The sequence below is a fragment of the Haliotis rufescens genome, unplaced genomic scaffold, assembly GCF_023055435.1.
Source record: "Haliotis rufescens isolate VD_foot unplaced genomic scaffold, xgHalRufe1.0.p SCAF_40, whole genome shotgun sequence".
NCBI lineage: Eukaryota > Metazoa > Mollusca > Gastropoda > Lepetellida > Haliotidae > Haliotis > Haliotis rufescens.
The window spans coordinates 3820639-3837116 of record NW_025964113.1 but is presented as its reverse complement, the minus strand read 5'-3'; the positions used below and the strand labels follow the sequence as shown (position 1 = coordinate 3837116).

The following is a 16478-nucleotide window of genomic DNA, read 5'->3' as shown; positions in this document are numbered from 1 at the left end:
GAAAGTTGGTGGGAATAGATATTAAATCTTTAATTTTCAGTCGCTAATCTTACCTTTGCATTCCATTTCTCATATGGGTAGACCTCAAGGTAGTTCCTGGCAATGATCATCAGACCACTGGCTGTGAACTGACATTAGGGAACATTAACACATTCACTTAAGTGAGAAAGAGGGCACAATAAGCTAGCAAGCACATGTACGTTAGTGTTGTACAACACTGTAGTCAGCAGTATTCCAGTTATCTTAATCTGGTTCAAACAAACTAGTGGTTGACAGCATGAGCAACAAATGAACACCATTAATGCAAGATGACACACAATCAGCAAAATCCCAGGCCAGGCTAACCAAAACATTTTAGTCAACTCTTAAGACAAGCACTGGTTAATGGGAACCAATTCTAGCACATGATCCCAAGGGGATGCTTGATTACAAATTTGATCAATTGAGAATATTTACCTTATAAGATTCTCATTACATAGCAATTGTAATTTTCCCTACCCTCTCCTCTGCTATGTTGATATCAACTGTCGTCTCCATGCCCTGGGCATCCTGGGAGCAGCACGCCAGAAAGTGACGGACCACGAACTCGTACACACGCTGATCGTTTCCCTTAAACACACATCAAAGATTCTATGATATCTACTAAATGTACCAATAAATCAAAGGTGAGTTCAATTTTATATGACATTTGAGCAACTTAACAATACTTTCGTAATGTTTTACAGTTGAAACTAAAAATTGCAAAAGATTATTTCCTGAACTACCTCATTAAAGACAGATCTTAGTGCTCAATACCGCTGGGACATCCCATTACATGTCACGTCGGACTGACCTTTCCAAATTTTGATTGACCAATGAAATGACTTATAAGAAGGCAACATTAGTCAATCAGAAAACAGCTTTCACAAGCTTTACAGCACTAGTTTCAAACTGGCAACTTCCATTCCAGAATATGCTTAGAAACATATTTAACATATTTTTCAAAATTTGAAATGTGAACAAAAGAAAATTCTGAAATGTCTATAAGATGGCGGAGATTGTTGTTGGATATGGAAAGTCTCTTCAATATTTATCCCATTGAAGCAAGAGATAGACAATGGTTTTGACAGAATCAGCCACAAAGGTCCATAATTGTCGTTGGGAATACCATGTTAACCTTTTCAAAGTTGCATGATTAGAAACACCTTCACTCTCCTGATCTGGTAAGCGACACTCTGACTGGTCATATGGAAGGTTGTTCCCATGACCTGTAAGGGATATCTTCAGATCTGTGTTTAGTTGTACCAAGCACTCAGATCTGATTTTAATAGACTTAATAAAAAGGAAATTTTGTAAGGGTTGACCTTGGCATGTGTTCATCAGGCAATCTTTGCTTCTCGTTCCAACTACCTGCTACAAGATTATTTTTTGTAAATATTACCAGTTTTCATCAGATTTCTGTATTTCATAATATGTATGTATTACAGGCAAATAAAGTGTAAATGGTCATTGACTTCATCTTGATCTGAATTGCAATCGGACAGCAAAAGCAGTAAGTAAGGATTTAGCATTTATTTTCACCTACAAACAATATATCAGTTTAGGGTAACTTATTCAGATGGACTTAGTGCAGTTGTTACCTGCAGAGTGGCCGTGTACTTGATGGGGTGTATTGGGGGATGGGCATTGTCAGTCTTGTTGCCATTTCGTGGATGAAGGCCTTGATCCAAGATTCTTTGTGCAAAACCTGACAATAATGTAAGCAATGTAGGCCATCAATGCTAACTAAAGCAAACTAACAAAAGGAGGTCTCATAATCTTGCATTGATCCTTATTCTTATGGATGTGCTATGTGTCCAGTGTTAAGATGGGCATTATGTTCTCTACAAAAGTGGTTAATCGGTTTTTGACCAATTAAAGATCATAAACAAATGGCAAAGATGTTTGGATTACATGCAATACATGCTAACATAGAAACAGCCCCCCTACAGTGTTCCCGCTAGCTTTTGAAACTGCCAGTACCATTGGACTGGCAACTCTAAAAATTACCAATCCCCTCCAATATTTGTCAGTCCCAACCTCGAAATACAAGAGTGCTCTGAGAGCACAACATCCCCCGCATGAATTTTTTTAACGAGTTTATATTTTCTTTGTATTTCATGAAATAACAACAGTAGATGGCACTGCATTTGAAACAAATTGTGCAGAACATTTTGTTGGGAGTAATCCAGTCTGAATGCTAATGCCATAAGGATGTAGCTCACCCACAAAAGCCTTATACAAGGAAACTAACTATAGTTATAGTTATAGTTAGATATTGTGATATTCTCTGGAAACTGGAGGAGTTGATTTCATGAAGCTCCGTAAAACAGGGGCAGTAACTCTGTCAAAATTTCTCGGAATGAAACGGGACTGCGATATGCATATCATCAACATGTCGACATCTTGTGTGTAGAGTGTCAGGGATATTCTCTAAAAGCTGGAGGAGGAGTTGATTTCACAAGCTTAGTACCCTCTCTCACAATTAGGCAAATGAAGCCCCGTAAAACAGGGGCAGTTTCTCTGTCAAAATTAGTCGAAATGAAACGGGACTGCGATATGCGTATCATCAACATGTTGACATCTTGTGTGTAGAGTTTCAGGGAAATTCTCTGGAAACTGTAGGAGGAGGATTTCACAAGCTTAGTACCCTCTATGGGACGGACGGACAGACGGACGGCACCACAACATAATCCCCCTTCGGCCATTCTGGCCCGGCAGGGGATAAAAATATATGAAAATTAACTGCTTTTAATTATTTCACATTTTAACATTTAACATTTCACTTTTATTCAAGACGAAGACTCTAAATAAATTTCCTTGCCCTAAAAATAGACAGCGTGAAACCCAGATGATAAAAGACAAGCTGAAATCTAGTACATCTGGATATTTTTTTTATTTGTATACTTATCCTGCATTACTCCTTAATGCACTTACTGCTTGTTCTTGACAGAGAAAGAGCTGTGTGAGGTCTTGCTGAAGAAGAAGTTGTTGCAACTGGTTGAGTGGCTAACCCTATTACACAGTTCCCATGTTACCACGGAAGTGCTGGTGTCACTGATCAGCACATTACTGCTAAAAACAGAGCATCTGAAGACATCGTATTGGCAGCTCTGGGACAGGTGGGCAACTAAAGACGAAGTAATGCAGGATAAGTATACAAATATAAAAATATCTAGATTTTACTTGACTTGTCCTGCATTACTCCTTAATGCATCTGCATCAGATGGCACGGAGGAGTGCATACCTTCAGATGTGATCTTCCCAAACTCTCCATAGACTCCACTAATCAGCAACAGCAATGTCCGCATTGAGTGACCATTCCTTTTAGCAGGGAAGGAGAAAGTCAGGTATGCGTGATGTCCAGGTATCATTGCAGTTATAGAAATTAAACAGTTAAAGTTAAAGTCTAGAACTGCCATCCCGAGCCAATGCGTGCAGCATGTAACCTAGTCTGGGATGACATGCACCGGACAGGTCAAAATGCTGGCCGAAGATAGGTGGACCAACTGGGCAATCACCAAAAGGCCAACACTGTGGATGCCTTCCAAGTCTTCAAGGGCAACATCTCTCAGGTAGGGCCTGGCGAAGACATTGTCTAAGCGCCAGAAGCAGCCTTCCATAATGGTTAGGCTGGAGCAGTTGCTGTGAAGTGCCATGGTAGAGGCGACCGCCCGGATCTCATGTCATAGGACTGAAGAATGATGGCGCTAAGCCACAGGGCGAGTGGATGACCTTTTCCTGCAAAATCGGAGGCCTCTAGTGGAAGGTTCTCTTTGTAGATGGAGCAGGCATGAAGATGGACTGGGTGGGGACATCTGCTGTGAGGGTGGATCAGCAGGTCTGGTAGTTCGAGGGGGTTGGTGGAGGACATTTCTCTCAGGTCCACAAACCAGCCTCTCGTTGGCCACCAAGGTGCTATAAAAGTCAGAGTGAGGACAATGGGACGATTTGATCTTCTGAAGAACCCTGGGAAGGAGCACTGGTGGTGGAAAATCGTATGCTTTTAGTCCTTTCGTTGACCGCCAAGGCTTGTGGATTCAGCACTGATGTTGCGACAAGCTGGGATGTGTTGGAACTGAAATGCGAGGTCAAGTTGATCGATCAGATGGAATAACCTGAATGTCTGCCATAACAGGGAGGAGGAGTGGGTCGTCTCGTGGTTGCGGAGACTCCATACAACTGTGATTTTGTCTATGGATAAGGTGATCCTAACCAGGATAAGCGCCTCCTGTTCCAGGTTGTTGATATGTTGTTAAGCGGTGGACCATACCCCCAAGGGGACTTTACCCTCCAGATGTACTCCAAGCCTTGGAGTGAGGCATTGACGAACAGGTGTAATGAGATCGTGAGTTCTGTCAAGGAGACGTTCGAATCCATCCCCCACCATTGGAGATGTGGTTTAGGGTGGACCAGGAGGACGAGGCAGACGGACTGATCCTGGCGCCTGATGTTTGGAACAGTTGGAAGCCTTCCTTTGGATGTCAGGTCCTGCGCTGACTGGCGGAGAATGCGGGGTTGATGAAGAGCAGGGAGGAGGTGGTATGGGTTTTAACACCTGTCCCTGGGTACTGTTTGAAAACAGCCTCCGATGAATTAGAGATCGAACAAGGGCGTGGGTTGCGACTTCTGGACATTGATGATCCGACCCAACTGATGATGGAGATGCTGTGGCGGATTAGCAGCTGGAGGCGAAGTAAACCTAGGCATAAGATGAAGCCAAGCATGTCCATGTGAGGCGTCAATGCGGCCGAGAAGGCATCAGGAGGAAGGGTGGAGATCCGAATCCCAGAAGTGGCACTGGCCACTGGCACCATGGATAGCTGGTAAAGACGCAGGTAGAGACGAACTCAGGGTCATCAGAACCATGCCGGGCGTAATCAACGATGTGAGCGTGGATGATGGCGCCAGTGTCGTATTAACGAAGATTGGGCGAGACTATTGGTGGAGAGGAGATAGTTTTCATCACCGATGAAGATACAGGTGTGGAGGTAAACGCCGAAGGTGCCCCACCTGAAGAGGAGATAGTTGTGGCTGGTGGGGGTGGTAGGCTCGGCTGAGACGACGTTTCCGTGCCTGCTGTGTCTGCCTTTTGCAAGATACCTGCTGGTGTTGGGCTGTAGGGGAGAGTGGCAGACAATCTTTACACCTGGTAGTATAGGAGCAGATGGTTGTGCAAATCAGATGCAATAGGCGAGGGTCCCACCCCGACTTATTGCAGTGATACTTGCTACAACGTGGCATGTATCTGCAATGATAGCAGAGAGTAATCCAAATGCATTCCCACCCAAATATGTATGTTATAATCATTTATCCCTTTCATGTTTGTAAATAACAAGTTTACGCAAACAACCAGAAAAACCACCAGTTTATTAACGATAATATTGCTAGGGTACGACAATGAATTGAAGTACCAAGCAGTACAGGGAATACAGAACAAAAATATGTGACCACGAGGTGAATTCAAAATGGCTGGTTGGAACAACAGTATGCTGGATACTTACCGTTGTAAACACCACCGCCAGGCATAAATATTAATGCTATGGCATAAATCATATGAAAGATATGAAGTCACAAACTGTAAGCACAAATAACAATCACAAAGAAACAACAGTGTTGAAAACAGTCACAGGATTCTAGCGGATTAGAGCTGAGACTCAAAACAGGTGACTGTTCTCCATGGGTGACAGCAGTAATGTGCTGATCAGTGACATCACCACCTCTGTGGTCACATGGGAGCTGTGTGATAGGGTTAGTCACTCAACCAGTTGGAACAAGGTCTTCTTCAGGAAGACCTTACACGGCTCTTTCTCTGTCAGGAACAAGCAGTAAATGCATTAAGGAGTAATGCAGGAAAACTTAAAAAATATATACCTTATTGATTATTGCCAATCTTTCGTCCAACAACAAAGATTTATAAGGTACTTTATTTGCAGTCAGGGTCTGACAGTCACACGAATTACCAGTCAAAGACTAATTTTAGCGGTAAAATACTCATTACAAGTCAATGGAAACACTGCCCCACCCCACCTGTTCCTGAACATGCTAAATGCCCAGTGTTCAATTCATGACTAAAAGTTTATCCTCAGTGATTAGAAAACGGTTGATGTAATGTCCAGACGCGTCCCTATCATGTATATTATGTTCCGTCAACATTCAAATGTAAGTAATAACGGTTTTGTATCACATGCATGTGATTGAGAAACCAATAGCGACAGCAGCAGTCAATTTTCAGCAAACATTACACTAAGCAGCAGACCTCACAGAACTCTTGCTCCATTATTACCTCATTAACTCAGATGATACTTTGACAGTAAGATATTCTTGAATTAACTGGCAATACTCATCCCAAACCAGACAAGTGTGTAAGTACATGATCTTCTCCCAATTGATGAGTATGGTTACATGATGGCGGTATCAGCTAGTAACATAAAGCTGGATGATGTCGAGATTGTGGGAACAGTGCCCTACCTCCCCAGTTAGGGTCTCGTGTTTGGTCCTGCACCAGGCTCTGAAGATCCATCTCCTTGGGGAAGATGTTGGTCTCTGTACGTGGATAGCTGATGAACCCCTGTGTGTAGAGCTTCTCCGCTATCTTCATGGTTTCCTTGGCATTAATCCTCATCTTTCTGGATGCCAGCTTCTCCATTTCCTGGAAATAATGTACAACTAATCACTGTCCACACGAAAACACACATGGGTACAATGTGTGAAGCCCATTTCTGGTGTCCCCCGCCGTGATATTGCTGGAATATTGCTAAAAGCGGTGCTTGAGACTGTATGCACACATGGGTATTTGGCCCCTGTAAAATATACTTACTCCATTTACAAGCAGCATTACTGTTTCTCATGAAGTATTCTGGGAATTCCGGTGAAAATTCTTAAATGCATTCCTTTATTTCAGCAGAGACATGTGTTCCAGTATACATGGTCTATGCTTAAAAAAATATTCTAAAAGCATGGTAACAACTACCAGTAAGTTGAATAATTCCTGTTCTTCACTAGAAATCGTTGACATCAGGCCCTTTCATCATAAATATAGTAGTATATATTGTCTAATCACATCCCCATAGTCATAACACCTCAGCTACGCACCACTGTGTCCAGAGCCTGGGGTCGCCATTTGCTCTTGTTTTTACTCTTCACTTCCAGCACTGTTGCTATTGGGTTCTGCAAGGCAGAAGGAGAGGTTTGCTAAATGCTTCTTGATAGAAGAACACTTCACATCACAGGATAGTAAACACAAGGCCAGAACTTCACTGTGCAACCACTAAAGAAAAGAAAATATTAAACGCTGTGTTCCACTGATTAAATAATTATTATTTTATTTTTAAGATGTAAAACATGTACCGGTAACTAAATTGGTCAGGCCTGAAAACTTATAAATTGGATTTGTGGTGCTTACAAAGAAGGAATAGCTACAGCTGGAGAGTTGTTTGGACATAAATGTTATATTAAACAAAGACCCCTTAGAAGGTCCCATCAGGTGAATTTTTTAAACAGTCAATAGGGTTCTAAATTATTGGTATGACCGAACAAAGCATTCAGAGCAGGATATTGGGTTTCTGTGTCTTGAAAATGAACATAAAGAGGCAGTTCCGAATTGAATTTAATAAAGGCCATATTATATTGTTGTCGATATTTGAGACATCCTGTCTGAGGACAATGGCATCAAGGGAATATTTTTTTACATCTGATTGGCTCAAGAACCCATGGATCCTTACTGATAATAGACTGGGCGGTCAAGGTTTCCCTGACATGACTTCATTTTTGGAAGCTGACATCTGATTGGCTCAAGAACCCAGGACATGACTTCATTTTTGGAAGCTGACATCTGATTGGCTCAAGAACCCTTATTGAAAAATCCTTATTTGTTAATAGACTGGAAGGTCAGGGTTTACTTGAATTGACCTCCTTTGTCTTCTGTCATATCATCCCACACAGAGAGGTATCATGTATAAGATTCTAATAGGGTTGTATTGAGGAGAAATCATTACAAATATTTGATGTGCATGTTATTTCTTTTGATAAAGACATTAAGGGAAATGATACAAGATGTGAAAAGCATACCTCTATGCACTGTTCAAAGAGAACAAGACATGCAAGATGGTCAAACAGGCGGTTTCTGAAAGAGAGTAGAACACACAATCATTTCTCTAATGATCTTGTATGAAGAAATAATTAAATTAAAAAGTGGATGGATTGAAAAAAATGTGACTTTCCTTCTCTTTTTATCATCATTAAGTTTACATTATCTACAGCACATAAAAAATTATTTATCCATCTCCAAAAGGATGTTCCAAAAATGTTTCTATCATTGTATAAATGTTTTTGTTAGGAAACTATCCAAAGAATAAAAAATGACTCTACTGTCCCTTGTCGCCTGTTATCTCTCACAAATTGATGTAATCCAAAAAATAACTAACATGATGTGACTCAGCAATTAGAAACTGACATGATAAAATCTGTCGACACAAACCTTTTCCATAGGAAGTCTGCCTTGATGTCATCAAGCATATGAGCCACTGTAAGCCAGATATTTACATATGTCATGTATATATTCATATCTAGCGCTCATGGCGCCATGACATATAATGATAGCCAGCTAATCATATCATGATAGTTTTGTTTACATTCTTTGTGATAATTGAAAATTTTACAATAAATTGTATACTTATATATTTATCTTATCTCACACTATGCATTTCTTCATTCTCCTTTCGAACCTGGAGTGGAAACAACCCAAAACAAAGTTTCCAGCTTCATAAAACATTACACCCGAACACATCCCAGCATCACCAAGGTCACCACCTAAACAAAGGGCCATGCACCACTGTAATCATGTGTGACCTGACCCCAAGCGACCTGTTCACCTGACATACCCTGCCACATCAGTAGACAGGCTGGTGTAACCGTGATGCAGGAATGGTTGGGTGGGCATATAGCGTGTGAGGTAGGATAAGTATATATAAATGTACAATATATTGTAAAATTTTAAATTTTCCAAACTTATCCTATCTCACACAATGCATTTATCCCACAGTTGGACGGTGGGCGCATATACCAGGGTCTCTAAAGACTACAACCCTGAGATGTACACAAGGAAGCTGGTGCTAAGCTATACCTCAATCGCAAGAACTTGTGTATGGGTTTGTACTGTCACAAGTGAAAAAAACCGTTTGCATTACTGAGACATAACAGTGGGTAACTCATGTGTTATGTGTCTTCACACAAGACGTCGCCCAATAAAATAGAACAGCATAACTTTGAACTAGGGAAACCTATTCAGCTACAACTTGTAACCAATTCCGAATATTAAAAAAGGTGAAACGTGAATTTGTTCAACAAGACAGGCTTCACATATTATTTCCAACAGACAACAGGGTGAACCAGCTTGGCATCTCTATTTACGCTTCGTTGTCCTGGAAGCTGGTTCTTGGCGATGAAGTCCCAGCGATGGCTGATTCAGACTTTCCCATGACGAGGCCGCTCAAGCTGGACTCTAGCGCCTGAGTGATAGTCCATGCCACCTTCCGAGAATAAGCCTTGGCTATGAAAAACTTCTGGAGATGTGCCAAACGCAAAAATAAAGCGTGTTTGGTGACGGGTTGAATCGGGTTGTGAAGAGGTCATCCAATGTGTAATTGCTAACACCATTGCTTTGAACTTTGAGTTGTCGACGTGGAGATGAGTTCGCCTGCAGACCGACGTCCAGTCACATGTAGATCTAATAAGTGCACTCCCCAACCGATTGTCAGAGAATTGACATAACGATCATGGAAAGTATGATAAAGCTCTATCTTGTAGTTCGAGGCTGAATACATAATTCTATGGTCAAATGAAGCAGGCTGATCGAAGTGGAAGTGCAGCAGTGTTACCAGAAGCTCTGCCTTGAAGGAACATAGGGAATGTATGCCGAACCAAAGAGTGTCCTTATTCACCAACTCCCAATCCTTATTAACTGAGAAATGACTCGTCCTGGGTTGATAGTCGCTATGTTGACGTGTAGTACTAGGTGGGAGTGACTCCCTGTGCAGTCATCAAAGTACTACAGTCTGTACCGGTTCCAGCATAATCAGTCTTGTTTACAAAACAGAGATCTTGACACATGACGTGAAAGTCACCTTTGCACAGGGACAGGAAATACAGCAGTCTTTCCTAACACAAGGTCAATGCTCCAGAGACACAAAAACACATCACATGACAATACAGCGTGAAATGTATGGTAGACAGACAAAGTGGTGTCCTGAGTTCCAAAGAATAATGGTGTACAGGCAGTCAGTTCCCTGAAGAATGTGGGACGAAACCGGTGCAGTAGCAAGTTCAGCTCTGTAAGATATGATGCTTCAAACGTCGAATCTTTGTCGTCCGTACTGATGAAAGGACGAAGGATCCATTTGATCCTCATTCTCTCGATGATGTCTCCTGAAAATGGTAACATTACCTACCATCATCAAACAATAATCTGCTTGGTACAGATACACCGAACACTAATAGAACTGCAATAACATGAGCCAGGGTTAGAATCTGTAGGTGAAAAATAATCATGGTTGCGAATGGTGATCCCATCGACCCTCTATACAAGTGTTGGGGAGATCTTCCCTGTTAAGACAAGGGTATCGACCATTCTCCTCCTGGATACGGGGAATGACAATCTCCTTTCAGTTGAGGGTCTGGGCACACTGAGTGGCTCGTTTGTCCTCGGCCAAGCTTGCTTTAGGAGGTGAATATGCTTGCGTCAAAGGGGACCAACGGGACCAGGAGGTCAGGCTCACCGACTTGGTTGATGCATGTCACCTTATCCCAAAGCGTAGATCAATGCTCATGGTGTCAATCACTGGATTGTCTGGTCCAGAGAAAACTAACCATATAGGAGACGTATCAGAAAAAACAAGTATTTGTCACAAAGTGACGAAATGTCCCCCGCCTGTATATACACCATAGTACCAAATATGAAGACAATCCAGAGATTAGTTCTTGAGATATCACGGCAACACCGTTTTCCAACTCCAAAAGCAGATTTGCCTGCTGTGACCTTGAAAATGGGGTCAAGGTCACCAAAACCGACTGGTGTCTGCGGTGTCTCTATATACACCATAGTTCCAAATATGAAGACAATCCAGTGATTAGTTCTTGAGATATCGCGGCAACACCGTTTTCCAACTCCAAAAGCAGATTTGCCTGCTGTGACCTTGAAAATGGGGTCAAGGTCACCAAAACCGACTGGTGTCTGCGGAGTCTGTATATACACCATAGTTCCAAATATGAAGACAATCCAGAGATTAGTTCTTGAGATATCGCGGCAACACCGTTTTCCAACTCCAAAAGCAGATTTGCCTGCTGTGACCTTGAAAATGGGGTCAAGGTCACCAAAACCGACTGGTGTCTGCGGAGTCTGTATATACACCATAGTTCCAAATATGAAGACAATCCAGTGTTTAGTTCTTGAGATATCGCGGCAACAAACAGGTGGGAAGTACGGACGGACGCGGACAAAAAAAACCTGTTAGAAACTATATCATCTCCACACATAACGATGTGATGGTAGATGGCTTGGTCTGATTGACCGCTGAAATAGTCAATCGTACTGCCATTTAAATAACTCATTAGGTTTCTTAGTAGCTGATGGTCCAAGGCCTGTAGCTTTAAATAATTACTTTGATCGCCGGTCTGTGTTCTGCTTCTGACATATGCGAATATAGATGTGAAATTATTCCTTATAGAGATGCGTACACTGGGAGCATTTGGCAGACAACTAGCACTGGTCACGACAGTCACAGTAAAGGGAGTGAGGATCTCTTTCTGCTGTCGAAAAAAGTATGATTATACTTCTGGCAAAACAGGTGTTTCTCCCTAGTGAACTGTCCCATTAAGTTGCAGTCGTCAAAGGAAGATATGATATCGATCCCAATCACAATTAGGTTCTACAGTTTGATGTCAATCTGAAAGCTGATCCCACCATTGATTAGGTTCGACTGACTGATACCCGAAGGTTGATCCGAATGTTGAGTTGGTGCTTTTGGTTGAGATCGAGACAAAAGTCGATCCGAATGTCGAGTTGGTTCAACAACTGGGGCAGATTGCAACGAATGTCGATACAAATGTCGAGTAGGTTCTACTAGCAGATGATTAAAAAATATGATTGCATTTTTGCAGAACAGGATCAAAAGAAGAAGGAAGGAATGCATAGTGTGAGATAGGAAAAGCTTAAAATTGTCTTTTAATATCTACTTTAATATTTATATTAATACCAGGGTCTTCAAAAAAATGTCTACAAGTTGTTTCTCCTGTGGACTGGTTGAATTGACTCAACATGCAGTGTCTGTTTTTCTCTTATGTCCTCAAATAAACATGCTGTGGTCCTGTCATGTTTGAGACAATGAAAGTTGACATTCACAAAACTGGTACTTAAAAACACACAGGAAGAAGAATTGCATTCCAAGTGTAATTTACATGTTTGGCCAAATAAAGTGTAGGTTTACCTTCTAATTTGAAAAACATATTTTCAAACTTATGTACTGTGCCATCAAACTCATCAGATTCAACAGATTTTACTCCTTTCAATGTCCTGCATTTCAAATTATTGTATTCTTTAATATCTCTTTTACCTTTTAGTTTCCAGAAGGGTTCTGGCACAAAGGCTTGGACCTGTTTGTATCTCTCCACCACAAAGCCAAGTGTAGGAAATTGGCAACTGCCATAGCTTACAAGCTGTTGGCTTAAATGCTCAGGAAACACTTTCTGCAAACGTAGGGTTTGAAACCTTGTGAATGCTGCACCTGAAGGAATATGAAGGAATGATATTGGAGGAGTTACCTCAAGACATTGTTCAAGTAGCTGACAAACCGGAGTACCACAGGTACAGAAGCTCCTAACTAGATGACATGCAACATTTATCACCACGGAAAGGGCCCTCACCGCCTAATCTGATCTGATCTGATCTGATCTGAGTCCTACAAGTGTTTTTTCATGCGTCAAGTAATTACAATGTGGTTAATGTAAGGGTTCTAAATTCTTTTAAACTATTTCGCTGTGTCATCTGGTCTGCTTGTTAACAGTGTACTCAATGAACCCAAGTCCTCTAGTCTGGGACCTGTAAAATTCAGGAAGGACTCATGACCAATTCCTTGTGGACTACCACTTTTTACGATTTGGCAGATCTCCAACTCTGCAACAGAAAGTTTGTGCTGACCAGTGAAAACAAAACATAACTTCTAACCCTGTGTTTGAAAGGACAGACAGCTGGCAACACAAAATACTTGATTGATTTGTGAAAGTGAAGCATAAAAGTATTTTGTACAGTTAAAAGAATATTGAGAGTGCATTTAATAACACCTTATCAGATGATCACTAAAAACTGTTTTGTTAACATTTTCCCATCTATTCAAAGGGCCATTTCCATTTTATGAAAGTCAAGATGAAGGTGTGTTATTTTATAAGGTTGGAGATAATGAGAGTCACTTATTATTTCAAAATCCAACAAGACAGGCATTGATACATAATGTATATTGAAAAATCGCGACAAAAAGGGACAAATCGCTTCTTGATTCAAATTGATTGAAATAATGCAAACAATAACTTGAGAATCTAAGGAGGTATGATATAACTGAACATGTAAGTAGTCTTAAAATTATTTGCCTGACAGCAGGTGGAGCAAAATTTCATGAAGCCCAACAGAAAAGTTACCAGTCATGGGTAGACAGGCAGGCAGTTATTTCAGACATTGTGCCCTTGCAAGCTCATTGTGATGACATCATGCTTTGCATACGCTACGTTCATCCACCACCTGTGAATCTGTAATGACATGCCTGCTGTACTGTGTACGGCCTGGGTACGGTGAGAGGGAAACCAGTCAGGTCTTTCACCAGTAAGTGCTCATATTACCTCAATTTGATTTCAATAACTTATACACAGCCTCATTTCATTACCTGACTCAAATTGATGACAAGCATCACACCACAAAGTGAACGTATATGTTCATGGGTGATGGAGGAAACCTGTGAAGTATTGATGATGTTGCCACCTGTGTGTTATCAGTTCTAATAACTAGATACATCCTCTATATCGCCAAGGCTCACATTTAGGTAAACCTACACTAACCCCTGCATCCATTCACGTTCTCGCAAACTCAAATTACTCATCCGTGATTTTCATTTGTCATTTTGATTTGCTGCGCTACTCAGTCTAATGGACCAATCAGAATGAAAGTTAGTCAGGGGGCAAGCTTCAAATGTTGAGTACACATACGTGATACCAACAACGTAACGGCCAGTCCCATTGATTATGACAGAGTTTACGAGAGACATTGAAAAACTGACTCACACGCAAAAGAAAGCCCTAAAAAATAATTTTGATGGAAATCAAGTCCTCACATACTCATTTTCTTTGTCCTTATCTTGATGTTTGATTGGACGATAAAATGTGAATGAAAATCAAGGGCAGGAAATTAAGTTTAGGTTTACCAAAAAGCAAGGCCAGGAGAAATAGAGGATGAACTAGATATTGCAAATGGTAAATGTGAGTTTGGATACGGCAGCTTACCAATCCTGAGGTCCAGCTCCTGTCTAACATCAACAGCGTCACTCACACGCTTGTCTGGAGCCTGGAGATTGCTGATGGCTCGGTTCACTGCACTGCAATGTTAGAATCATGCATAATACTACATTCAGAGAAACAGAGCTCCAGATAAGTTTTTGGTGTTGTGGGTATTTTACCCATGTATTTTAAAATCATTGGGTATCAGTAATTCTATCTGGGTATTCAAATTTCTGTTACCCACTAGATTTTAAACATGTGGGTATTTCAGTTAATTATTTAAACACTATTCATGTAGTCCCTGCAAACTGGTGTCGTGTGGGTTCGAGAGCTTTACAGGACTCAAAAATACCACGATACTTCCACAAGAAAGTGTGATGGCAAATGATCATGATGTACCTGTCATCGTGGAGCAAGGTTGACGGAATGCCCGTTTATAATTTCAAAATAAGTTGCTGATTTGCTAATCGAATACGCAGGGTTACTTCACAATATTTTGATGATACTCACAAGTTTTATTTTTGTAGTGTATCTGTAATGTCCGTTGCGTATTTGATACGCTTGGATTTTATTTTACTGCGTCTTTCTGCATTTCTGATGCGTATTTCATGCAGACAGCAGCTTATCTGGAGCTCTGGAGAAATGAGCAGACTTGGTACTGGTTTATGCTGTAGAGTGTTTGGTAGTGATGCAGGAGGGAATGAAATCTAATAATTAGATTCACACACTGACATATCTTTATCTATAGACGTTATTTCCCCAGACATCTGGATTTTGAATTATCTTCAACTACAAGCACGAGAAGCATGGATTACTTACTGGGGCGTAATTTCTGAAAACCTTGCTCGGTAGATTTCTATATTTGGCTTCACTGTAAAACATACAAAAATAAATGCATGGAGAACTCATACAAACAATTTCCTTGATAGGCAGATAAAAATTGTTAAAATAAACTTCTGTCAGCTCCTGCGAAATATGTACAACATTTAATTGATCATTTCAAAATGCAAATAATATTTTGTGACCCTAACTAGCACACCCAAAATATAGACTGACAATTAGCTATGGTTGCTAATATGGTTGAGCTGATAAGCACAAAATAAAAAGAAAGACACAAATGTCATGAAGAAGAATAAATGAAATGTACTTGATGTATCACAAATAAACAAAACAGGCAAAGAATAAGGGAGCTGGGATAAATGCTGCTGTTAACAATAATTCCATTCAGCATTTTACGTCAGTTCGTTGTAGGAAAGCTTGAAGTAATACAGGTTGTCAATATTTATAGCCATAGTGAAGCCAACCAGCATGAGCACAGGGACGACAGACCAAGCATCATCACTGAGTGGGTCTGGTGCATGAACCAATGACGAGCAGATTTCCACAGGTAACATGGCAGACACGCAACTGCAATTGAGGGGGCATGGGTGGTCCAGTACGTCTAAAGTGCCTTAATTTGCTGTGCAGAGATGTTCCCTCTGAGCAAGCTAGACACATATGATCAAGGGTTTGACTCCTGGTTTGCCCCGATTATGTTTCTAGGTTTGTCAGCACCATATCCGTGCCCATGGGTTTCACTCAAGTGGAAAACATATGAGACCTGCACCACTCCGGGCTTTGCTCTCAGATTAGGCTGAAATGCTGTGATATAACTAGAATAATGTTCAAAGTGGCATTAAACCTCAGTGATGGTGATAAGTTACTACATGTACTATTCATCTGTCATTTTAAGCCTTGAAAAACATCTGGTGTAAATATTTTATTGGACAATCTCAACTAACATACCTGACTGACAAACCTGGATCACTTCAAAACCAATGTTTTCCCCTTCTCTGTCACAATCAGTCCAAATTACAAGATATCTGCAACCCTTAATTTCTCTCTCCAGGGTACGCTAGAAATGAATACATCAATTTGAAACTGAT

At 41.0% G+C, this 16478-nt stretch overlaps 1 protein-coding gene across 1 annotated transcript in view; it reads right to left on the bottom strand.

The window, feature by feature from the left end:
* LOC124138954 (DNA topoisomerase 3-alpha-like) overlaps positions 1-16478 on the bottom strand; it is a 29047-nt gene that overhangs the window by 9986 nt on the left and 2583 nt on the right. The window contains exons 4-14 of the mRNA XM_046505880.2: positions 16339-16447; positions 15373-15424; positions 14560-14651; positions 12627-12797; positions 8498-8543; positions 8089-8143; positions 7114-7188; positions 6490-6670; positions 1620-1726; positions 499-609; positions 54-128 (exon numbers count right to left, since the gene is read on the bottom strand). Coding sequence (XP_046361836.2) covers positions 54-128; positions 499-609; positions 1620-1726; positions 6490-6670; positions 7114-7188; positions 8089-8143; positions 8498-8543; positions 12627-12797; positions 14560-14651; positions 15373-15424; positions 16339-16447 — 1074 coding nt within the window. The remainder of the gene's footprint in view (positions 1-53; positions 129-498; positions 610-1619; positions 1727-6489; positions 6671-7113; positions 7189-8088; positions 8144-8497; positions 8544-12626; positions 12798-14559; positions 14652-15372; positions 15425-16338; positions 16448-16478) is intronic.